The following is a 26,779-nucleotide window of genomic DNA, read 5'->3' as shown; positions in this document are numbered from 1 at the left end:
AAAACTATCGTTACATTATATTCCAAAGAATCACATCGGGGCTTTCTAAACCTTCAATAACAAATTCTGTAGTTTAAACAGCATTTTTTTAATGAAAAGGGCCTAAGGCTATCATAAATGTTATCATAGAGTTATCATAGATCACTCAACCAGATCTTGAATGCATGATTATAAAGTGATGTACACATGTACATCAAGTCATATAGGCGTTCAAGTTCTTTTTATAAATGTTTTTAAACCGTGACCTATATTCTTCCACCTTCTTTCTCACTTTTCCTTTAAAATCTAAAGCCTTACGGTGTTATTTGATTACATCAGTTGTAATCTATGCCATCGTAAATAGAACTCCTTATATGTTCTCAGAATATGTGCAAAAATAGGTGACTCCATCCGTACCTTAGCTGCAAATACACATTGTTATCGATCAGTTATGGTTAGTGGAACATTTAGGGACAGTAGTTGTCTGCGGGAAGTCCTTTGCTTTTAAGTCCTGTCACTCTGAATATGGAGCCTGCTAGAGGATCCAGTTCAGCCATTTCTTCGGGAGAAGCATATCCTATATTAGCACAAGTCACAAACAATTCAGCATAATTCTTGCCTCCAAAACAGCATGAGGTAATCTTCTTGGCTGGGAATTTAACTTCTGTTATCTTCCGACCTAGAAGATAGTAAATCATAAGCGGAGGTTGGGCTAGCGCACGAGCTTGCAATAGAAAATGACAGATGGTCACTCATCACTTTGCTATATAGTCATAAACAGTTGACAAAACTTGTATAAGCCTCTGTTTTTACATTATTTCAACAAAGCTTTTAGCAAACCCCCAAAATGTATTTCTAATAATATTAAACTGGATTTTTGGCTTCATTTTTTGGTTATACAGTAGATGCTCTTATAATGTATACTCTTTATAACGTAAATTTCACATGATATAAAAATTCATGCAAAGTTTTTGCTACGCACTGCATAAAATATTCTGCATAATATAAAGTGTAAAGTCAGTGCAAATTCTCAAATTTGATTTGAATAACGAGAATCTCGTAGTTAGCCTTAAAATATATTTTTTTGACTTGCTGCCCATCGCAGGGAAGACAAAGTATATATCTGTTGTATATATATATATATATATATATATGTATATACAGTATATATATAAGTACTCTGGTAGTCTAGTTCGCTATGAAAGATCATCAGGTGTGTCGATAAAGCAGGGAGAACCAGTAGCCGTGCAGTTATTCAGAAACACTTACAGAAGATCGATTGATGCAGGTGTTAGTGTTAGAGTTTTTTGTTCTTTGAAGAGCTAAAAGGGTATGTTTGGAAATATCTTGGAACACATTAGGCAATTTTCATGTGTTTTACCGTTTGTATGACGTTAAATCCCTATAACATAAACACTCCTGAAACAGAATATTTACATTGTAAGGGTGTTTACTGTAATTATTTTCTTTTTTAGATACGTTTTTCAAGATTTTAAATCCTGCTTTTAACTATTTTCATTTTTATCAAAAAAAAAATGTAGTGATTGTAAACCAAATTATAGTAGCAAAAACAAAATATTACCTGTAACAGGGTCAAATTGCATCACTGTGTTGTTACCAAAACCGGCAACCCAAAGCTTCCCCTCCTGGTCTATACACATGCCATCTGGAAAGCTTGATTCTTCAGTTGTCCACTTGGCATAGTCGATAGCAACTCGTTTATTAGCTACAGTAATCGAAGTATACTAGTGTGACTATTCAACCAAAATTAATAAATTTAAGCCATGACCAGAACCCTGACAATTTTATGAAAGTTGTATGTTTATTAATGTATAGTAATAAATTTTCTTGAAACTAAAAAGCCATGGTTTCAATTGAAAAGAGAGTTGTCTTTACACAATAACAGCAGTAAACAACTCCTACTGAAACTTGTAATTTGAAACTACTATTCGCCATTCACAACTTTTTCCTACACACTACGAATAATGCTGAGGATGAATAAAACTAATTACAAAGCACAAATCCCATTGGAATTGTCTCCTTACAACTTGTCTTCATACATCAAGCAAAGGAAGCAAGACACCAGTTTACTCAGCTGTGATGAACAAAAGAATATGGGTAGACATCTCAAAATCACACTGTGCTATCCACAAATACTGCATTATCTGATATTTTTCGTTGGCTAGAGTTTATCAGCTTATCACAGCAGGACCTGAAGACAATGTTAAAGATGTACGTACCAATACTTCCATTGCTAGGGTCAAAATCATATGCATAAACATGTCGAGGAATGCTGTCGATATAGTACATAACAGTGTCGTCAGCGGTCCAAGCTAGACCATTAGATATATCTGCTGGTTTTTCCTCTGCCAACTTAGATTCCCTTTTTCGATTTTAAAGAGACGACCGACACTTGACTCAAATACTCCTGGAGTACTTTCATATCCCATTGTACCTGTAGATATACTTTTAATCTATTCCTGCTACCACATCAACAAATAGATTACTAGCTGCATGACTCGTCTACGGGAACAGATTCACGTACAGCAAGAGGTTTATTGAGAGTTGTCTTTCATACTGCAAAAAACTCCAAATATGCAGTCAACTGGAATTGTTGGCCTTATCAGACTATGCATACACATATGCAGTCATACATGTCAATAATGTTGGGGAAAAAAATGCAAATCTGCAATGTGTTTTACAGCTAGTCTACAATACATCAGTCTCAAACCACTCAAATTGGAGTTGTCCTATTTTGTACAGTAAACTGATAATGGAATTGACATTGATAGGCAAACTGAAGTTGTTCAAACTGGCAGTATTGAAAAACTTCGCATCTTTTAAGAGATTCTACAAAATATTTTGCTATTGCCAGCATTTATTGAATGGAGACTTCTACATGCTTAAAACACTAATCATGGCTCACCAGTTCTTCGTCTATAGCCTGCGCTTTCACATGGTATATACAAACAATGCAGCAGTAATGTGGTTGTGTTGATAAAGTTTATATGTACAGTATAACAGCACAGACAGTATGATGTCAAGGCAGATACAGCATTAGCATATTACAATAATAAAACACGATAGCCTTTTTATGAGATACAATAAGGAAAACGAATGTATGAAAAAAAATATATAGGCCTACTGAAAAATATGTTACAAAATGCTGCATGTGGATAATATGTAGGTATATCAGTACCTGAAGAGCAAAGCATGACATAACAATAACAAAATGTTAATTCAATGCAAGCATGACAAAACAATAACACCCTGTTAATTCAACACAACACTTGCGGATAGACAACATTTTTTGTTTTTCTGTAGAGTGTATGAACAAACAGTTTTCGGCTTGTGCCTTTTTTCTAACAGGCAACGTACAGCTGGCCATAGCTAAAGCAGGGTGACAGTAAGTTGATACCAGCTGCTCTCTTTCTTCTCACCGTTGCCTATCCTAACGCTCAGAGTACCCATGCAAGTTTTTTAATAGTAAGTTACAGTACTCGTAGTTGGAAAAAAATAAAGGTAACTCAGCTGCGGAAGGAAATGAACATGTTTACTATCATCAACAGTGGCAAATGCAACGTTTTTAGGTAGTAGAAATGTGGCGATTCATAGACAATACAACATTGAGTGAGAAGTACTTACCTTTTTGAAGTAGAAATTTAGTAGGTAAAACGCAGTAGCAGTACCGGTGCAAGTTCTGTAGTAGCTGTAGTACTCGTACCTGGAAAAAATAAAGGTAACTCAGCTGTGGAATGAAATAAATATTTTTACTATCACCAACAGTAGCAAATGCAACGTTTTAAAGTAGTGGAGATGTGGCAATTCATAGACAATACAACATAGGATGAAAAGTACTTACCTTTTTGAGGTAGAAATTTAGTAGGCAGTATAGCAGTAGCAATACCCGTGCAAGTTCTCTAGTAGCTGTAGTACTTGCAGTTGAAAAAAATAAAAGTAACTCAGCCGAGGAAGGTAATGAACATGTTTACTATCACCAACAGTGGTAAATGCAATGTTTTTAAGTAGTGGAGATGTGGCAATTCATCGACAATACAACACTGAGTGATAAGTAGGCCTACTTACCTTTTTGAAGCAGAAATTTAGTAGGTAATTTTCGAAGCGAAAACAATTGTCCCGGTGACCGGAAAAGACAAACGTTCACTTGACCTTCCGTTGGCTTCGTACGACCAGGTGAAATTTATAAACAATCTATTTCGGCATAGATGACGACCAATGAGATGTCAGTAAAATTATCTAAACAGGTAAATGATTCGAGGAATAGCTGCCAAGTAAGACTAATACTGAAATGATGATGTTTTTTTCTTTGCTGTTTTTAAAAGTACAGAATAGGATTTACTCCAATGATTGACTACTCATCCAGAGCCAATTGCCAACTCCAACCAAAAAATCTTGCCCCAACATTGACCTACATACCACCAAATATTATAGTCTCTGAGAACTTCTTCTCTGTTTTGTACATCGGCCATTAAATGTTTGTTCGTAGCTCCTCTTTTCTTATAAAGCTGTTGACCTCTGTTCCAATGAAAAGAAGAACACTGCCGACATTTTTTCACAATATCTCCCATCAAAATTTCTTTTATCAAAACATGACTGTTTCAGTTTAACAATAGGCGGTCTAAACGGCACCTATGCTAAAATTGATTGTTTACAAATTTTCACCGTACGACCGAATCGAAAAAAGGAAAAACTACTCTATAATTTATTTACTACTCATAATAATTCAGTTCGCTTCGTACGACTGAATCGGAAAAATGAAAGACCGCTCTATAAGGTGGACTAACACACACATACACACACACAAAGTACAGACAGATTTTTTGCCGTTTATTTAGTAGATCTTTTGCCGTTTATATAATAGATTAGTCCAAAATCTTATATTTATAGCTTTAAAGACCTTAGGAATACTGGTTCGTTACAGGGGTGATACAAGGCTACACTTACCAGCCCAAAGTCGTCCCTGGTGATCACATTTGCCATCATTAAACCGGTCATTTTCACCAATCACGGGCACTTCAGCGATTGTGGTCAAGTTTTTGGAGTCCCAATCAAGATGGCAGATTTTTCTCTGAGAGCTGACAATGTATCCTCCACCATTGTTGGGTACAATGAAGGAAGCAGTGCCATCTGTAATAGAAATGGATATAATCATATCATTACATATAGTGGCCTCATATAGTAAATATAACCATATCATTACATATAGTGGTATCATATAGCACATACTGATCTAACAATGTAATCATGTCTCTTTAACTCTAGTCAAAATGTCATAATGGACTTAACGACATTCTGAGCAATTCTAATCAGGTTTACTAAATACGCTATTTAAAAGCGTGACAAATGGTTGAATATTTGCTAACATTTTAGTCAGAAATAATTGGCGTATTCAGCTGTTTTTTATCTCGGTGTTGAAATGATTTTAACACTGAAGAATTTTTTGATTGAAGTTTTCTATCTGTAAACTCATATAAAATCTATACTGTAAAAGTGATGACTTTGATTTTCAATAGAAAACCAATTTTTTAAAAGAACTGAAAAACTTATGATTTTTAATGTGCCAGGATTAAAGGTTAATGTATTTGCATAACAGTTAACAGGGTACAAACCAACTTCAATCTTTTACCACAACCATTCCAACAAACCGTTCAAATGAAATTTGTTTAATTTTAAAAGAATTTTTTTCTATTACAAATAATGGGAATAACTGTAATTTGCTCCACGGACCAGAGAATCACTTTTTCAAGCATTTTCCAATTGTTTTACATCGTAAACTATCAGCAAAGTAAATAATGTATATGTTATAATTAATTTATTATAAATATTCTATTAATAGAGCGAGCTAGGCTAAATACTCTTTTAATAGAGAGAGCTAGGCTGAATACTCTATTAATAGAGAGTGGTAGGCTGAATACTCAATTAATAGAGAGAGCCAGGCTGAATACTCAATTAATAGAGAGAGCTAGGCTGAATACTCTATTAATAGAGAAAGCGAGCTAGGCTGAATACTTTATTAATAGAAAGGGCTAGGCTGAATACACTAATAATAGAAAGATAGGGCGAAGAATGTATTTCTGCATCTGGAACAGTTTGCACCCTAGCCTCAATGCTCAGACTTTTGGGTAAAAGTTGTAGAAATGAAGACAATATCGAGAGTGTTCATGTTTAAAATTTTGTCTGGCACCAAAAGCAAACAAGTCTCAAATATTTTATTAAAATCTTGATTTGTTTGAGATCTGAGACATAAAAAAATGTAACCTTCAACTGCATAGCACATGTCCACAAACTAGTGGCTTTTAGTGGTTTAATGTCTCATAGTAACAACCTATCATATAATTTGTAGACTTTTGAAGTCAGACGTGTAATATAAATAAAATTTCTGATAATTTCAAATAAATGAAATAAACAATGACCAATAAGAGTGACCAATAAGAGTGACCAATAGGAGTGACCAATAGGAGTGACCAATAGGTGGGAACATTGTATAAAAACCTGGACATTTTAGCCTTAAATACACTTTTCCCAACCAATTAACAAAGAAAAATGTTAGCTGTCACCTACCTAGTTCCACCTGTTCATTCACTTTTGTCTCCACATGCAATCTATTGACAGTACGACTGTTAATATCCACATAGAGCAGCTTTCCAGAGCTTTCTTCCCAGTGCGGCCCTTCTCCGATAGTCGTGGCAGCATGCTTCACCAAAATCTCTACTTTTGCAGCCATTTTATTGACCTGGTGAAAGTCAAGAGACTGTGTCATGATAAAATCAGAACGAACAAAGGATGAGTCTGATTGCTATGAAGAGAGGGACAGGAAGCAGTTGAGGTGTGACAAAAGAATGAGCCAATTATTGGCCAGGGTTTATACTCAAAGAGCTGTAGGTATTTCAAGGCAGAACAGAGATGGTAATAGTGTTCCAATCATAGCAGTGACAAGTACCTCTAAATCTCTCAACTCAGCTTTATAATTTATTAAAATAATTAATCGTTCAATGATGAGTCAATAATGTTCAATAATGTATTAATTTATTGTTTCTAACATATTGACACAAGATGATCTCTCTCTACCTCATTCATGCTTATGGAAAATACACTTTCTATTCAACTAACATTATATATGTTTAAAGTTGAAACGAAATAATATTAACTGTTCTAATTTTATTCTATTACGCACATATACATATAAGCTCTTTCGGTTAAATCCAAAAGTTTGGTTCTCCCATAAGGGTGCATCGTTTCACACCAATGTTAACAAATAAATGAAGTACCATGTAGTGAGACATGACTTTATTGTATGGAACATCTTCATTGTTTTGACAGATTGCAAGTATATTTAAATTACTTCATTGACAATGAATTCATTTCAAACAGAAATTTCTTCCAAATTATGCCCTACAAGAAGCACAAAAAGCAACAGTTAGTCAATCAAATCAGATGAATTGTTTGACATATATAGAGTTCTCCGTTAAGAGAACGGATATTCGGCGGAGCTAGCGATATTTTTCTGCAAAAATATTTTGCTGGAATTATTAACAGAAACAGTTTGCTGGAATTATCTCTGAACTTGCTAGTTATGGTTGCCAGATGGATGAACAAAAAATACAGGACATATGGTGGCGGGTAGTGGGTTCTGTAATTGAAAGTGTATAGCGTATAGTGTCTTGTATATAGTTATATGGTAAATGCATGATATGATGACATGATATATATACTAATATAATAATGATATACATGCATATAATGCTGTACAGTAGTGTATATTAGATCCTACTTAGTATGCATTGTCTTTTCTTCTCTTCAGTCTCACAATATTTTGTTGATTATCCACACTACTTTAGCAATGCATCATCTTTTAGTACAGCAGCATAAAATGCTTTGCAGTCTATTTTCATATTGCGTGCCACTTGCAGCTCTGATTTTATAAGTACAGTTGATGCTCTGTTTCTTTCTTTTGTCCATTTGGCTGTCATGAGTGAAAATACGCACACTCATTGCTGGTTGGTATGGAGAGTATACATGATACAAGCTTAGTTGTTTCTAGAAATAGTGGTGGGCTATTCAAGATGTAACTCCACTTCTCAGCTGGGAGCTTAAGGACTTGATGTTATCCCAGGGAATTCTTCTGATACCGCTATGCTCCTCGTACAATACATCTTCATCCACGTAGGTGGCTTAGATTGAAATCATTTTTTAAATTAAGCGTGTATTGGTAGCTAGGGATGCCTTCTATCAGTGCGAACTGAGTTGCTTTGCACGAATAAGAGTCCTCTGTGAAGTCAAACCATTTCTCTAGGTAGGCAATAGCTAAAAAACACGAACAATTTTGTAATCTGCATTATTTTTATTGTATGCTGTATGCATGTATGTGACCCATTATGCCTTTTCTAACTTCAACTGATCCAAAATGTGTCAAATAAAATGGCTGTTATTTTTGGAAGTAATCATTTTTCATAGTATGCAGCATTATACATACACACCATTGCCTAGGAATCCAAGAAGATCTGTGGTGATTATCCAATGTTCATTGGTGCTAAATTTACTCAATATTGTTCTCACTGTGCTACCAAAGAATTTGTCTTCCATTCTGTTTTTCAAGGAGCCTCTCAGTCCATTCATAATGCCATAAAGCTCCATTATTGTACCATTGTCCTTCTCGAGTTGCAGAACAGCCTTTTCAAATGCAGTGGTAATAGTTGATATGAAGCTCAGATAGAGTTCCACAATGCATTCCTTTGCTTGAGGATTGTCAGTCATGTCCATTTTGAGTTCCAGTAACTGTTTAACAGCAGTTGGGCAATCATTCCTGAGTGAGATAAAATAACTTTTCACTGCTGGTAAAACTTTCAGTAATTTCTCAACTGCAGGTTTTAATGACAGCCATCTTGTGGGCACATGTCTTAGTAGCTCACACCACTCTATATCAAGAAATTCATTAAATTCAACTCCTCAAGCTGCTGTTTTCAGCCTGCTGAAGAAGTAAAATGATTGAAGACCCGTATTACTATTAACTCCACACCCAATTTGGAAGCAGCATTCTTTAAGAAATTGTGCACGGGATGAGCACAACAGTTAGCTTTTAGTAAGTTTGGTTGTTCTACCTTCAGATGTTGGTAAACAGAATAGTGCACTCCATAGTTCACAGATGCATTGACAGCACTATACGCTGTAGCCTTCGACATATCAATGTTGAAATTAGCTAGCGATTCCTGAATAGCTATAGCTATGCTTATAGAGTCTTCTTTAGGGTCTTCATATAAATCCAATAATACAGATTGAATGTCATTATGTGGTGTATAGAATCTCAGTATCACTGGAAACATTTTTGGTTCCTTTTATTACTAGCATCTCGAAATACTAAATGGTAGCAACCTATCTCACGGTTTTTGCACAGCTGTACATACACTGTATGTTGCCAATACATTCTTGACAATAGCCTCAGCTTTTGTTCGCCCACGCGATATCTGCTTTGCAACAACACTCCCAGAGTATATAATCATATCCAGTTTCATATCACAGTCCAATAAATTATAACTTAAGCTATGTTTTACTGTGTGAAATACTTTGGTAAGTTCAGCAGCAGTTATTTGACTTTGCTGAGAGCTTTCTGTAGATGCAAAAAACGTAGACAACAGCTGATTATCATTAGTTGAGCTTACACTTCTCTTATGGTACTTGGTTTCTTCATGCTGTTTAAGGCCTGCTGCTGCTCCTGATGTGATGGAGAAGTCTTTGTTGCAAAGACTGCAGCATGCTTTGTAATCATCTCTGCTCACAGGTTTTATCCACATGAATTTCTTTCCCCATGTTTTGCTATATACTGTCAAGCGCTTGGATTTTTTTGGCGGCAGATAGTGAAGATATTCAGCTGTCAAAGAACTTCCCTTAGACATGCTGACTGATCTTGCTACCAAATTTATTGTGTGCTGTGGCTGAAAATTTCATAATTCGCTGTCACTTTCCTGAATTAGTGGGGTGGAGAGAAAAATCTCTCTTCTTTCCATTGCCAACTCCACAATAGATAGATAGGAAATTCTCCACTAATTACAGCTGTTTGTTTGGCTATTGTCATATGCATAGATACCTACCTATATTATATATCTATTAATCATTGACGGTTATTATTATATAATATTCCAGTTGATTCAATAGCCAATACAGCTGCAATGGTTGTTGTATATGTAATACATGTACATGTATTTATAGAAAATAGTAACAGATAAAAAATAATACTCACCTGAAAATCAAATACAGGACAGTTAGAGTCAAATACAGGACACAGGACACAGACCAAAAAAACAGGACAATCCTGTCAAATACAGGACATCTGGCAACCCTATTGCTAGTTGAGAGATAATTCCTGGTTGAAAAACTTGAACTATTTGTGCAATTTGCATGAACAATGCTTGTGAATACTACTGCATGAAATTCACAGAGTACTATATAAGAATGCAACTTTGGATTTATTTGTGCATTCTATGTTGCATGTTTATGAAAGGATTTAGCATGTATAAGTTGCACCAGGGCAGCCTACGTTCTACTCTCTAAATAGCAGTTTTATTATTAGAGTCATCCTTGCAAGTTTACAAAGAAATTGCTCTTTATAAGATTATGTTGTACACTACTTGCCTTTAATAGTGACTAAGATAAAAGATAGCTAAGATAATATACATGTACATGTAGATAATATCTCAACTCGAACTAATCTTGTCTCACTGAGATTGCCTTTTGAGTAGCTAGTAGTGACTAGTGACAGCTAGTAATCTGGGCACGCTCAAGAGTGTGAAATGTTCTGCTTCATTGACTTCCAAATCACGGAATGCTGTTCCGTGTACAATTATAATTGAGAAGTATGTACTACAATTAACTGAGAAGTTGTGTCTCCTTGTGTACTTTGTAATGCTCTTTTACCATCCATAAGTTACTAGTATACCCAGCTCACCTTCCTTCCTGATGAATAGACAGCACTGAATGCTTTCTATTTGAAGCCTTTGTTAATGCAAGCCAATTGAGGGAGTTTATCACATTATTTATGACGTCTGTTCAGACTTTTTGCCATCTAAAGCTCTTCAGTTTGAAGCCATTTTTTTAACTTTTCACAAAAACTTATTGCGTAATGTAAGTTGAGCGAACATTGGTGCATATACTATATTCATTGGTGTATATACTATATTCATTGGTGTATATACTATATTCATTGGTGTATATACTATATTCATTGGTGTATATACATATATATTCATTGGTGTATATACTATATTCATTGGTGTATATACTATATTCGTTGGTGTATATACTATATTCATTGGTGTATATACTATATTCATTGGTGTATATACTATATTCATTGGTGTATATACTATAGTCATTGGTGTATATATTATATTCATTGGTGTATATACCATATTCATTGGTGTATATACTATATTCATTGGTGTATATACTATTGTCATTGGTGTATATATTATATTCATTGGTGTATATACTATATTCATTGGTGTATATACTATATTCCTTGGTGTATATACTATATTCATTGGTGTATATACTATATTCGTTGGTGTATATACTATATTCATTGGTGTATATACTATTTTGCAAAAGACATGCTGTTGTTCTATCAAAATCTTATTGTACATGTTTACTAAGTCATGTACAGGTTTTCTAAATTCCCCAGAAATTTTAGCAATATCAATGCTAGCAATTGTGCCATAAGTAGTCATTTTTATTTAAATAAATCACCTCTGCTGTTAGACATGCATTCCTATTCGGAACATGATTTAGAATAGCAAAGGATTAGAGTGAATTTATCTTCTATATTCAGTTCAGAATAATTCTAATTGTGATGACCTCAGGTATTAAGCATGCAATTTAAAAAAGAGTTTGTAATGAAACCAAATATATAGAGTATACTAAAATTTAATTACATCACAACATTGTTTCATATGGTTTACAATAACACTAAAAACACAGCTTTTAAATCTGAACAAACCAGACTCAACAAGAGCTAAAACTGTACTCCATAAACCATAAAAAAGAGTATGTTTTAGCACGTGATGAGTTGGATTTGTCTAGATTTTAAAGCTGTGCCTTTAATTTTATTGTAAGCCATATGAAACAATGTTGTAGTGCGAGTAAATTTTAGTCACTCTATACCTTGTTTTATCTTCTACATTGCAAGTTTTTATTCCTGGATAAACTTGGCATTCATACGCATCCGCCTTTACTATATCTCTCATTGGTTTTGTGGCTCATAGAAAACATTCCTATGGGGTCACATACATTAAACGGTTGACCTGATTTCAACAGCTATTAGCCTGTGGCCAACCAGTATGTCATAATATTTAGACCATATCAATATCATAGATAACTACTTTAGTTTAATTCTGAGTGCTTTAAGTAGACTATTTATAGATAATAAGAGACAGTCTGCATCAGCTACTACTTATATAATCAATAGAATCTGTGTATACATGGAGCAGAACTTTCAAAATAAGCAAGCTATGACAAAAACTAAATAAGGCTACGACCGGTCTAAAGACATCACTCCACACTGCAGCAAGTTATTTGCAATCAGCCAATCATCTAAGAACAGTAGTTGTCTGCAGGAAGTCCTTTGCTTCCAAGCCCTGTCACTCTAAAGATGGAGCCTGCTAGCGGGTCCAATTTTGCCATTTCTTCAGGCGAAGCATATCCTGCATTAGCGCAAGTTACAAACAACTCGGCGTAATCCTTGCCTCCAAAACAGCATGAGGTTATCTTCTTGGCTGGAAACTTTACTTCTGATATCTTCTGACCTAGAAGATCATAGCAGGCGTCTTGAATTTGAGCTTATGTCTATCTTTAGCTGGAAGCTACTAGCAAATGTTATTCTACCGTTTTTACTCAAACAAAAGAGCAAAGACTACCAATATAACAGAGAAAACGGGACAGAAAATGTAAAAATGCCATCTATAAAAGCCAAAGTCTTCATTCAAAAAGCAAAAACTAACAAGCTGTCAGATCAGTTCAAGCTGCTACAAGCACACAAAACTTTCAAATACAAACCGCTATAGGCCTATACATTTAATCGTCTCACCACAATAGCTAGTCAAAGTCCTATTCTGTTTTAGTTTTCTGTATAAGGAGATATTATGATGCAATAAAACTATTGCTATCATTTTAGCCAAAAGTAAATTCTTTATATTTGGTGATCTCAACAAAATTGTAGTGTTTTTGCACAAATCTTCAGATACTAACTCACAAATAAAAAAGAATTAGGCTGATCAATTTGTCAATACCAAGGGCAATTGTACCGTCTGCAGCACTGCGATTTCCAAAAATCTTCAAACGATATGATACTGTAAATAGATGGTTCGCGATATATCACAATACTGTTATTATGTAAAAAACTTGCACATTTTTGTTAATACTTTTGAATGTTTAAACTTAAAAAAAGTGTTTTGTGTTCTTGATAGTTAGAAACATTTATTTCATGAACGCCTGTATGTAGGGAAGGCCATGCTATGAAGCCCATACTTTTTAATTCCTGTACCGCTCACTCTGAAAATCATCAAGTGTGAGAGATATCGTCATTGCACGATTATATCATTTAAGGTATACAATTAACAATACCTCATTAAATGGTAGCAATTTTTTATCCTTTATACGATTAGCAATATCTCAATTAATAGTGGCAATTTTTTATCATTTATACGATTAGCAATATCTCATTAAATGGTAGCAATTTTTTATCATTTATACGATTAGCAATATCTCATTAAATGGTAGCAATTTTTTATCATTTATACGATTAGCAATATCTCATTAAATGGTAGCAATTTTTTATCATTTATACGATTAGCAATATCTCATTAAATGGTAGCAATTTTTTATCATTTATACGATTAGCAATATCTCATTAAATGGTAGCAATTTTTTATCATTTATACGATTAGCAATATCTCATTAAATGGTAGCAATTTTTTATCATTTATACGATTAGCAATATCTCATTAAATGGTAGCAATTTTTTATCATTTATACGATTAGCAATATCTCATTAAATGGTAGCAATTTTTTATCCTTTATACGATTAGCAATATCTCATTAAATGGTAGCAATTTTTAAATCGACTACCTTGAAACTTGCCACAAAATAATTAAATCGCCATATAGTGAAGCTCTAAACATCTATAAATAGAACAGAATTCAACTCAGGCGGTAGATGCAACCAGTCTGCTACATTCCTCTACAACATTTTTATATTTTGTCCTTGCGCTCTGGATAAAATACAAAAATGACATCTTATTGTAAAACTGCAAGTTTTTGTTATCTCCTTGGCTATTGGTTACTTTCTACACACAGCAGAGAAGTGAGCCAATCGATAATTAAAATCATCAGTTGAGTTTAGAAAATGCCATTTTCTGTTCATAATTCATTACCTGTTGTGGAGTCAAATTACCTGTTGCGGGGTCAAATTACCTGTTGTGGAGTCAAATTACCTGCTGTGGGGTCAAATTACCTGTAACATGATCAAATTGCATCACTTTGCTGCTGCCAAATCCTGCAACCCAAAGCTTTCCTTCCTGGTCTATACACATGCCATCTGGGTGACCTGTTTCTTCTAATGACCAATTCCCAAAGTCAACAGCAACTCGTCTGTTCGCTTTATCAAAATAAATCAATAAATAAGGTAAGTATTCATCGGAAATCAATAAAAGTTAACGATGACCCTAACCATGACCACTCTTTCATTTAGAGCACTTATTAGCTTTTTAATAATTTTAGTTCTTTACATCTCAATTCTTGTCAACATTGGTCTTTATGTGTCAACACGAGCCAACACTTGTCAATGGGTCTCAAAATGAGCCAACACTTGTCAACAGGTGTCAACATGAGCCAAAACATGTCAACAGGTGTCAACATGAGCCAACACTTGTCAACAGGTGTCAACATGAGCCAAACCCTTACCTCTATGAGCCAACATGAGCCATGAGCTGTTAACAGATATAAACAGTAGCAAACCCTTGTCAACACGTGTCAACATCAGCCAACACTTATCAACGGGTGTCAATGTGATCAAATACTTGTCAACACATGTCAACACGAGCCAATATGTGTCAACATAAACCAATACTTGTCAACACATATCTGAGCTTGTTAAAAAATACGTATACAATATTTCATAACATTCTTTTAATTTATTACATGACTTATAAATATTATATTTTTGAATAAAGAATAACTGTCATTAACACCAACGGCTAAAAAATTGGATAAACCATTGGCATTGTGCTTAGAGTACTAAAAGAGCAAATCATATCAGAGTTGTCTCCTTACAACTTGTCTACATACATCAAGCAAAGGATGCAAGACACCAGTTTACTCAGCTGTGATGAACAAACAAATATGGATAGACATCTCAAAATCACACAGTGCTATCTACAAATACTGCATTACCTGATATTGTTCGCTAGCTAGGGTTTGTCAGTTCGCCACAGCAGGACCTGAAGATAATGTTGAAGATGTACGTACCTATACTTCCATTGCTAGGGTCAAAGTCATATGCATAAACATGTCGAGGGATGCTGTCGATATAATACATGACAGTGTCGTCAGCGGTCCAAGCTAGACCATTAGATATATCTACTGGTCTTTCCTCTGCCAATGTTAGACTCCCTTTTTCGATTTTAAAGAGACGGCCCAGACCCATTTCAAGTTCCGCTGGAGCAGTTTCATGTCCCATAGTACCTGTGAATTAGTTTAGAGGTTGTTCGCACTCACTGGAACATCAACAGCTGAATAACACTTCACTCTGGTTATTATTTATCTCCTAAATATTGAAATAGTTGAAAGAAATGCTGGGACAATATCCTGAAATGAATATCAAGTGTGTAAGATCGTACTTGTTTATAAGCATCAAGTTAAAACATTGTACTAACTTCACTTTGTTATTATTCTATACCTTAAGAAAACACCTGACATCAAATGACCAACCTTTGTCAGAACCCAAGGAGTAAATAAAAAGCATTCTCAGCATGTCTCTGACTCGTGCGTTTTCAGTTTCATGAACTACAACGACTGTGCCATGAACATTGTAACAAAACAAGTTGATTCAGTTGATCTTTGCACTTGTCTAACAGTGAATTTGCTAAAATGGCATCATTCGCTTTGCAGGGGTACAGTCACTAGGATAATCTACTGAAAGTTTATAATCTTAAAGTTTATAATTTTAAAATGCTTACAAGACAAACAAACTGATAGATGGTTCCAGAGAAGTGGATACAGAAAGGAGATACTCGAAGCCATGCCCACTATCTCACACTATCAGTGTTAATGCAGTGTTGCAGTCTATTCTTGTTACATAGATCAGCATCTATAGCCTGAGAGAGCTTCATAATTTGGTTCGTTAAAGGGGTGATACAAGGCTACACCTACCAGCCCAAAGTCGTCCCTGGTGATCACATTTGCCATCGTTAAACCGGTCATTTGCACCAATCGCGGGCACTTCAGCGATTGCGGTCAAGTTCTTGGAGTCCCAATCAAGATGGCAGATTTTTCTCTGAGAGCTGACAATGTATCCTCCATCATTGCTGGGTACAATGAGGGAAGCAGTACCATCTGTTATAGTTGTACATAAAAGAACATTTAACAGTATATTTTGTATCCTCTTATCAAAGAGGGTGAACATCCTCACATTGATTAAACTGCTGGGTATGTGGTTGCCAGCATATGAAACTTTGTTGGGTTCTAAGCTGTACCAACATGGTTTACGAATCATTTTAAAACACATCAAGTAAACAAACCACACTATAAAAGTATGTTTCCTGATGTCAGCTCTGCCAGAACAAGCTTATTCTCGTTTAGTCTAGATAACTGTATCAAGTAAAGCAGCTGACTATAAAGGTAACTTTTGAAGAAACGTGTAAACACAAGCAAATCAGGGTCGAAGGAGTTGAACAGAGGAACACTACCGCAAGTGACCCAATTATCAAATGATAACCACATATTTTACAATATCAGCAGTTGCGTGGTTTCAAATTACCAACTCCAAAACCAAAGATAACACTTCTGTTTGATAAGGTATTACAGACAGACAGTTGTTGTTCAACACATGAATGCAGTCTCTCCTATTTACATTCTCCTATTCTTCACTATTATAGTAAGATCATTCGTCTGTCTGTCTGTCTGAAGCCTTTACTAGATATTGGAAAAAGAATACCTTGCATGTGATTCGAACTCTCTACATTTAGCTTTACTGATCAACACAGGAACACATGCACCTTCGAAAAAATTTTAGAATAATTTTGCAGATAGCTATCTCTCACGGCGTGTTAGACTGCCATTGCAACGGTAGAAATAATATCATTTACATAAGAGTGAGAAAATAGCGGTTCAACTTGTTCTATTTCTCTAAAGCACGCTAGGAGTTAACCTACCCATCAGCACTTGTGAATATTGGATCAAATAATATGAAAAATATGGCATTTTATTTTAACAAACATAATCCTTAAACAATTTTATCAAGAATTACATTATTTTTCAATTAAAAACAAACAAACAAAAAACATAGCAGAGGGAACAGAGAGAGCAGGTATTTCAGTGCCTGGATTCAGGACATACAGTTGAAAGGTTGTCAGTTTTATGTCATCAGTGTTTAGGTACTCAACAAGTTATGTTTTTCTAACGTATTCAATACAAAATCAACCTTTACTATAATAAGAGCTGTGTCTGTCCGAAGTCATGCTTAGAACATTAGCAAAAAGGATCACTTTGCACAGGGATCAAACTCAAATATTCTGTTTTTTAGCGATGTGTTCTACCAACTGCACCACTCCATCAACTTCATGCTTTGCGGAATAATTGTGCACATAGTTATTACACATGACAATCTCTCATGACACTCTGGACTGCCAGTGTACTATTTTACCTTTTAACTATGTATATAAACCCAAGTGTTTGTCTGTTGGTCTATCGTATGTCCAGTTATAACAACAAAATACGCACACTTGCAGCGCTTGCTAGCATTAGGAACGGAAAAACTACTTCGCTCTAAAATTGAATTCACAAATGACAGTTTTGCAAACAGGCGTGCTAACCACTACACCACTTGGGCGTCTTGCCATACTATAGAATACTTGTGAACATACTTATTACACCTGCCAATCTTTATTGGCGCATAGAAAGGCCAGCGTGTTAGACAAAAAATACGTGTCCAGACTTCTTCAAAATGCTATATATATATATGTATATATATTTATATATATACATATATAAATATATGTACATGTAGCATAAACTTAATTAAACTCATAGCGCACACAGAAATAAACAAACACCTTCCTTTAATGTTGTATACGTTGATTAACAATAAATTTTCTGTGCAAAAATGTTTTATTATCCGTGCAACACCGGGCATTCACCTAGTATATTAATAAAATTGAAGATAGGTTGCTGCAGCCCAAGGCAACCAGATGTAATGTTAGGACTGTCATTTGCCGAATAGTCTGGCAACTAAGCCGACCAAATAGCTCAGGCCAGTGTAGGCTGAATTATGGTAATTACAAAACAAGAACCTAACTGCCTTTTTCTTGCAGAAACCAATTTTGTAAGTTACGGTGTAAGTTATGTGTAATACGGTGTAAGTTGAATGTTCGGGGATGCTGAAATTTGCTGTCTTGATTGGCTGACCCACCGGCTCACACACACACACACACACCATTGGCTGGTCCACTGATTAATCCTAAAAGATACACATCAACAAAATTAGTTTCAGGGCCACCCATTTGATGCAATAGCGCGTGTTCCTTTTCTTTACATGGATATTAGCTAGCTGCCACTCACCTAGTTCCACCTGCTCATTCACTTTTGTCTCCACATGCAATCTATTGACAGTACGACTGTTAATATCCACATAGAGCAGCTTTCCAGAACTTTCTTCCCAGTGCGGCCCTTCTCCGATAGTCGTTGCAGCATGCTTAACTAAAATCTCTACTTTCGCTGCCATTGCAGTTAACCGTGGTTACCAAAGGAGGCTAGAAGAATGTGCTGATATAAGTACCTTCAAGCACCTGTCTTATCTTGTCATATCACTAGTTCACTATCTACTGGCACCTAGCCAGGTCAAGATTGTTTGCTCATTTTTAAAACAAAGCAGTTGAGGATCTCTAGACTCTGCAAGGGTTGATATATACACATGGCGTTTTTGTTTGACAGATTGGCTTCTCACAGGACATTTTTTAGTCAATGGCTTATCAATGTCTGATGGAAACAAATCTATTCAAAAAATGTGTGTAAAATATGCAGATTAATTGGGTATACTAAACCTGTATAAAGACAATAATAGGCCAAAATTAGTTTTTTAGCAAAACTAGTAAATAAATAGAGAGAAATAAGGAGCAAAAACGTAGAATATCTATCAGAGTCTATCAAAGGCTAGTACAGTAGCGTAACAATATTTTAAGCTGTCATGGAAGCTGTTTCTGCTGACTTTGGCAACCCACGATAAACCAAGATCCATGTGATACCATTAGGTATCACATATTTGTAAAGCCTACACTCTTCTTTGAATAACTTGATTGTTTTAAATCGGATAAGTAAATTATAAATATATTTAAATAAGTATTTTAGTATTTAATATAGTACTTTAATACACTCTTTATACTAAACAAAGGCTACATCTTCGCTCGTTATCTGATCCAAAAGGTCAAATAACCAGATTTTCAGCTTGAAACACTTTTTGTAGAAGTTGCTATCAGCAAGTGCAAAATTACTTAAATTTAATGATCAAAAGACCGCAAAAACATGCATTGAACATGACAGACCCTCAGCATGACACCAAATACTTCTTAACCGATGCATTTATATTTAAATATTGTATAAAGCAATTGCAAACATACAGTTTACTAACAACTAAATCATGAAGTATCCAATATTAAACTTCATCTCAACCACTACAAGCATTACAAATAATACTAAGAATTGTTTCACATCTGAAATCATATAGATAATATGATAGAAATATCATATAGATAATATACTATTTCCCATGATAAACTTTATTATATTATCTTAAAGTTTGCAATAAATCAGTTGGAATTTGTAAATCATCTACGGGCAGTAGCTGTCTGCTGGAAGTCCTTTGCTACCTAGCCCGGTTACTCTAAAGATGGAACCATTTAGTGGGTCCACCTTTGCCATTTCTTCAGGTGAATATCCTGCGGCACTGCTAGTAACAAACATATCAGCATAATCCTTGCCTCCAAAGCAGCATGAAGTCACCTGCTTGGCTGGCAGTTTGACTTCGGATAACTTTTGACCTGCAATTGTCAGCAATACATGAGTAGTTTTTAACATCTTCGGACATAAACAGCTGTTTTAGAAACATTGTTGAGGGGCGAATGAAATATCTTTTGTTTCGTATAATACTGGAGCAGCTAGAGAACTGACCCTGAAGTTACTTGTTGTAAATCTGACACACGGACCTTTTCATAAGGTTACTGGTGTATACACAAATATATTTGTAAATACTTCAGTACCAAGTATATATATATTTGTATATACATACAAATATGTATATCTTATATATATGACTATATATATAACTAAGTGTTTTTTATATAATAGTATAATTTACTCTAGTGCTATATACATCTACTAGCTGTACAACCTGGCGTTGCCCAGGTAATGACAAAGTCTTTGGACAGAAAATTTATTTGTATTTAACATATAACAATATTTGCCATTCTAACTTTCAAACTACATATAGGACCTATCATGAGAAAAGTGTTTTGTGAAATTGAAATAAATTAACAGAGAAAATAAAAACAACTGTAAAGGTTTTCAAACTTTGTCAAACCACTTTTAAACTTCATATCATGAAGAAAATGTTTCGTGTAGGTCAAATAAATTAAAAAATTAAAACGACTATAAAAAGGTTTAGATGTAAATGTGAAATAATTGGCAAGTAATAGCTAAATTAAGGCGGTTTTGCTACGATTACAATAAAAGATGATTCGGTAATGATACAATTAATACAAACTGAGAAAACAATAGAAATCGTAAATATGTAGAATTAATAATAAAATTCTTGCATAAAAGTGTGTGTGTATAAAAAAGGTCACCGTTTCACCAGAAGCTATCTATCAAAACTTTGAATACGACGATACGGAGACAATATAATTGTCTGCGCGAGAAGAATTGGCCTTGAATTCAGATATGGTAATTGAACCTTACGAAAAATATTTCTTAACAGGGGCATCGTAACGCGTGGCCGCATTGGTAAAATAATCAGCATGCGCTATAGCTATAGCCGGAATGACAGACAGATCTACATACTTTGAGAAATATATATTATATAAATATATATATATATATATAGATATACATAAATCCCAGTCTTCGTGTGTCTGTTATTCTGCGATTCTGTTATTTGGTTTGTCCAGCTATTATAGCTATTAAAATCTTGGAATAAAGAATCCGTATCCCAGAAAATTCGATCCTGAAACCTCCCATTCACCAGACAATAAGCTAACCAATTGAGCTACGTGAGATGTATTGGATTCATTAGGCGATATGAGTGGTTGTCTAGGTTAAAATATACATAGCGACTCTACATTACGTTACGGCGCAACGTCACTAAATCTTGCTCTCACGACCTTAACTAGTAAGTAGCAATACAGATACTAGCTTGCTCAAATTATCCATTGGCAACGGCCAGGCTAATGGCAAGTGGCAGGCAACTACATTACCTGCCACTGTTTATAAGCTGTTTTTAATACCCGTGTAACGCCGGACATTTCTCTAGTAGGCCTATGTATGTATATATATATATTAAATTAAAAAAATACATATATATGCGTATTTATACGTATATATATATACGTATATATATATATACGTATATATATATGTATATATATATATACGTATATATATATACGTATAAATACGCGTATATATGTATACATATCAATAGAAACAGGTTAAGGCCACAAACAAGTGACCAATATTTAGCCATGCAATACTATTGTGAGTTAACTAACACCAAGATGATCAACTTTGGTCTCACAGCATTTAAAGACGAGAGAAAACCAAAGGAACTATGGAACATGTAAATGCTGTTTCCGATTTTGATGCCAAAAAACTCACCTGTAACCGGGTCAAATTGCATCACTTTGCTGCTGGCAAATCCAGCAATCCAAAGCTTCCCTTCCTGATCTATACACATGCCATCAGGGTACCCTGTTTCTTCTAATGACCATTTGCTAAAGTCAATAGCCACTCGTCTGTTTGCTACAATTATTAATCGAGTAAGATTTGTAAATGTAAGTTCTACCAATTGTGAGTTGATTGGCTGACATTCGTCAGTAATGGTTTCAGCCAGTTCTTTTTACTAATAACGCTTACAAATCCATCTGCAGTCTGGTTAGTAGCTAAGTTGAATTACTAGTATAAATACATTTACCGATGGCTCCATTGCTCGGGTCAAAGTCATAAGCGTATACGTGACGAGGGATGCTGTCAACAAAGTACATGACAGTGTCATCAGCTGACCAAGCTAAACCATTGGAAATGTCAAAGGGCGTGTCATCTGCAACTGACAGGTTTCCTTTCTCCATCATGAAAAGACGGCCAGCCCCGAGCTCAGGTACTGCTGGAGCAGTTTCAAAGCCCATTGTTCCTGCGAGCACAGCGAAACTATATAAGTATATATACTTATATACTATATAAGTAGTAGCGAGATATGCACCAGTAACTAATCCATTACTATAGCTGCTGGTGACCAAGTTTGATTTTTGATGCAGGTAATGTTTTTGTTACAGGTTGAGGTTATGTGTACATGGTCTATTAGCGTCAAACAACCCTTCCTTCCTTTCCTTCCTCTCCTTGACAAAGGACAACTTTGTAGCCTTCGCATTTAGTTTAGGTTATATGGTCAGAATAGGTGTCAATAAGCAAGTGATGTATACTGATTGGTGTATTAAACTCCCCTTTTGTCATCTATGGCTTACAACTGTTAACCCTTTGAACCCTGGCTGGCCTTGTCAATGCGTGTTGGTATTCCTGGGCAATTTTTCCAACGCTCAGAAATTTTTAAACTTGTATTAAATAATATATCTAAATATGCTCACAATACAGTGATATTCGGTAAAACACTGGTGAAAAAGTCTGGCAACCTACAGCAAATGTCACCGAATAGAAAAAATAAGTGTTTCACAATTCTTCGGGCCTAAAAATTCTAAAATTTTAAAAATTTGTAAAAATCGTTTTAGCAGCATTATATCTATCGATAATGTCTATCATTTTATGACTCAAAATAATCTGGAAAGTTATAGTTAGTATAATATAATAATATAATTTTTGGTTTGCATCACAAACATCTTTGACCCACCAACAAACGTGTCGTATCAAGTTTTTCGCGATATCAATCCAATAAAAATTGTTATTATAACGAAAAAATTTAATGAAGATAGTTGAAATAGTTAAAAATGGAAGTGAAATTTCTGGTCTAATCCTCTGTGAAAGAAGTAATTTGATTGGTTTACGCAGTTACTTAGAATCCGCATTTCTAGACAGAGAATTTTGGTATTCCGGCCGGTAGGGTTTTTGACACACCTCACAAAATGCCGGAATACTGGTCTCTAGGGTTCAAAGGATTAATAAAAGCTTGCTGACTATTGTTAAAGTTCTCCTATTTGTCTTTCTATTTTTCCTGATACTGAGTTTGCTAGTTGCTAAAAATGGAGACGTGACACAGGATATAATGTAAAACCTCTATTTGAAGGCCATGACATTCTACTTTTCATTCCTTTCCTGATAGTGACATTTTATTTGAGGTGACGTTCAAATAGAGGGTGTTGTTGTATGTTTTGACTAGCTTGTCAGAATTATGGGAAGATAAATTTAACCTTCACATGAGCGAAGCGACGCTAATGTTGCCTATATTTTGCACTCTTCTTTGGGTGGAGCGAAACTAATGCCATCGGCCTCAGCATTTTTGGTAAACCCTTTTTTATACACGACGAAGTATTAGACCGAGTTAAACAAAGAAATACTTTTAGTAAAAAAATATTAGCCAGATACAGTAATTAATTATTTTGATGACATCACTTTCAAAGCTTGAAAAAAAAACTGTAAAGCTTCAGAATTAAAAAAAGGACTTCGATACGACATAAAAATGGCTGCTGTTACATCGTACATTGTTCCTGAAGAGTATTCCCATTTTTCATCCAAACACTCCAGGCCAGATTGTAAACCGCATTATAGATGAATTTGAAAACAATGGATTGGATTTAGACCTTAGTGATTTCGGATCGGAGTGTAGTTCTGATGATCGTGATGATCGGTCTTCTAAGATAGACCGTCACTAAAACCATGACAACCACTACAGCAACAATAAAAGATTTAATTGTTATTGATGTAACCGAGTCATTATTAATTCCATTTTTGGGACATTCTTCAACCGATCACTTTTTATAATGGGTTTGTAAAAATCAAACAATGTCAGATTGGCAGTCAAATAGAGGTGGCGTTTCATTAAAGGGTGGTGCTCTGTTTTTCAACCCATCTCCTATAGTGGAAGTCAAATAGAGGTTTTATAGTAACTCAGTTGATAACATCTCTTTATCATGTAAAGAATAATGAAATAGTACATAGAAAGGCAATAGTTTAAGCTTTAGGCAAGCATATACAATACCAAAATGAACGCTGTAATGCTATTGGATATAATTAACAGGCCTCACTTTTTATTGGATTGAATAACAACAACTCATTTATGATTGGATGCAATGAAGTATATTTTAGGAGGCAACAATACTTAGTTTTTTACTCTGTAGCGCTGTAACCGGCTACAGTCTATTCTCCTCACCTCATGTTAACTGCTAAGGTACAAGACAGTAGACTATAGGATATGGAGTATAACACTTTAACCGTAAAATCATAGAACATAGACTATAGAACAAAAAATATGTATAGTACATAAGCTGCTGTACCTAGGTCTATCTGCGTACCGTAAGTCCTCATGCTCAAGCCGCATGGCTTGTGCTCAAAACCAGATGACTCACGAAAGAAAAAAATAATCCTCCAACAAGCCGCATATGCCCACAGACAGCGGCTAATGATGGAGGTTTTGTCGCCTTGACCCCCTTCAGGAGCGAGAGTGTTAAGACGGGTTTCGCTATACCACCGTTCTCTTGAATAAGAAACCAGGCTACATCAGTACACGTGAAAAAAATTTTCTTTTACCTCCAAGTTCGAATTAAAATTCCTAAACCCTTGCATCAATAACTTATTTGCCATGTCTCAGCTAGATTTTTATTGCACTGTTAGAGGGCTTCACGTTTATGGAAAAATGCCAGTCAAGAATGAAAAGTTGCAAATTACCTATGACTGTGGTGAGTTAAACGAGAGCGATAAATTCTTCTTTATTCTAAAGTATTCCATAAACATGACCTTGAAAATAAACAAGTAGGTCGCCAAAACCCCCTACATAAAAGTGTATCATGACTGCGATTCTTTGGTTATAGCGCGGAACTGAGCAGAGACCGGATTTATCGAGAAGCCGCCCTGAGCCCCACCTTAGTTTTAAAAACTTGGCTTTAGCCGCGGCCTATGACCTTGAACCAAAAGCCACGCCCAATGACAGGCCGCGCGGCTTGAGCATAAGGACTTACGGTATGTAAGCATACAACTTGAAAAGCACTTGTCTTATTGGTCACAACTTAACAAGACTTTCATATTATTTGATCGACATAGACCTCCTAAACTTTCGTATTATTAGGTACACATAAACCTACCAGCCCAAAGACGACCTTGATGGTCACATTTGCCATCATTAAACCGATCTTTTTGACCAACTTCAGGTACTTCAAAGAGGTCCTTCACCTCTTTTGTATCCCAATCAAGGTGGCAGAGTTTTCGTTGGGAGCTCACAATGTACCCTCCATCTCTACTGGGAACTATCAGAGACGCGTCTGCAGCTGAAACAAGCTTACAATAATAAAATAAAAACAGCTGTCTTTAGATGTTTATTTTTAAAATACTATTAATCTAGAAGATTGGCAAATAATTTCAGTAGACACTATATAAAAAGTTAAAAAGTAACATAGGTTTTCAAGTTCTTATTTATTATAAAGAGTTGTGTAAACTTGCAAAATCTTTTCATAAAAAATCATATTTTCCAAAAGCTGGATAAATTATAAAATTGACTTGCATTGTACAAAGTAAACAAAGATTTGAAGCCAAAGGCTCAAAGAGTATTACAACAACCATCTTCAATAAAAAGGTTGGCTTCCTAAAACTCTTGTGCAATATGACAGCATTACTAAAATTCCATTTAAACTGAAAAATTTGCTCACAAACTTTTACGTCTTTTGAGATAGAGATACTTAGCCTGACAATAAAACTGCAGAAACCCACAGTATAGTAACAAGTCCTGGTTTAGCGATGATAACTTTCAACCAATAGATAGATTGTGCTTCTTCATTGAACTAACTTGGTGATCTATTCACTTACCTAGTTCTATCTGCTCATTGACTTTTGTCTCTACATGAAATCGATTGACCGTGTGTTTGTGTATGTCGACAAACAGAAGCTTGCCGGAATTCTCTTCCCAGTGAGGTCCCTCGCCTGTTGTTGCAGCAGCATGTTTGTACAATATCTCGACTTCGGCAACCATCCTTGACAAGCGCAAGCCGTGAATGAGAGATAAAAGAGCCCTGTATGTATGAACTACTAACAGTGGAGAGAATCTTAAGTTGTGGCTTTCAATCACTCGACTCTAAGCCTTGGTCAATCACTCG

At 35.2% G+C, this 26,779-nt stretch overlaps 2 protein-coding genes and 1 pseudogene across 3 annotated transcripts; all 3 read right to left on the bottom strand.

Moving 5' to 3' along the window:
- Window positions 1-106: 106 nt before the first annotated feature.
- Window positions 107-9,890, bottom strand: LOC137394431 (regucalcin-like; annotated as a pseudogene).
- Window positions 9,891-11,809: 1,919 nt separating this feature from the next.
- On the bottom strand, window positions 11,810-18,993 carry LOC137393267 (regucalcin-like). 2 transcript variants are annotated; one of them, XM_068079736.1, is made up of 5 exons: window positions 18,822-18,993; window positions 16,416-16,598; window positions 15,513-15,728; window positions 14,500-14,643; window positions 11,810-12,794 (listed from the first exon to the last, which is right to left on the bottom strand). In XM_068079736.1, the coding sequence occupies exons 1-5, from the start codon at window positions 18,982-18,984 to the stop codon at window positions 12,583-12,585; spliced, it is 918 nt and encodes a 305-aa protein (XP_067935837.1). In that variant the 5' UTR covers window positions 18,985-18,993; the 3' UTR covers window positions 11,810-12,582. The 2 variants fall into 2 exon arrangements, with proteins under 2 accessions (XP_067935837.1, XP_067935838.1); XM_068079737.1 differs by having other exon boundaries at window positions 12,631-12,794; window positions 14,480-14,643.
- Window positions 18,994-19,822: 829 nt separating this feature from the next.
- LOC137394016 (regucalcin-like) lies at window positions 19,823-26,779 on the bottom strand. Its single transcript, XM_068080730.1, has 5 exons — window positions 26,493-26,779; window positions 25,775-25,957; window positions 22,444-22,659; window positions 22,128-22,271; window positions 19,823-20,296 (listed from the first exon to the last, which is right to left on the bottom strand). The coding sequence occupies exons 1-5, from the start codon at window positions 26,653-26,655 to the stop codon at window positions 20,088-20,090; spliced, it is 915 nt and encodes a 304-aa protein (XP_067936831.1). The 5' UTR covers window positions 26,656-26,779; the 3' UTR covers window positions 19,823-20,087.

This window comes from Watersipora subatra, chromosome 4, assembly GCF_963576615.1.
Source record: "Watersipora subatra chromosome 4, tzWatSuba1.1, whole genome shotgun sequence".
Taxonomy (NCBI): domain Eukaryota; kingdom Metazoa; phylum Bryozoa; class Gymnolaemata; order Cheilostomatida; family Watersiporidae; genus Watersipora; species Watersipora subatra.
The sequence above is the reverse complement of the archived record's forward strand: the minus strand, read 5'-3'. Positions and strand labels throughout refer to the sequence as shown.

Excerpts from the sequence above, each read along its gene's own strand:
- LOC137394016 (XM_068080730.1), bottom strand. The coding sequence starts at position 26,655 with ATGGTTGCCGAAGTCGAGATATTGTACAAACATGCTGCTGCAACAACA. Across the intron at positions 22,272-22,443 it reads CCCGAGCAATGGAGCCATCG|CAAACAGACGAGTGGCTATT; the intron begins GTAAATGTATTT and ends TAATAATTGTAG. Across the intron at positions 20,297-22,127 it reads GCAATTTGACCCGGTTACAG|GTCAAAAGTTATCCGAAGTC; the intron begins GTGAGTTTTTTG and ends TGACAATTGCAG.
- LOC137393267 (XM_068079736.1), bottom strand. The coding sequence starts at position 18,984 with ATGGCAGCGAAAGTAGAGATTTTAGTTAAGCATGCTGCAACGACTATC. Across the intron at positions 15,729-16,415 it reads CCAGGGACGACTTTGGGCTG|GTACTATGGGACATGAAACT; the intron begins GTAGGTGTAGCC and ends ACTAATTCACAG. Across the intron at positions 14,644-15,512 it reads CCCTAGCAATGGAAGTATAG|CGAACAGACGAGTTGCTGTT; the intron begins GTACGTACATCT and ends ATTTTGATAAAG.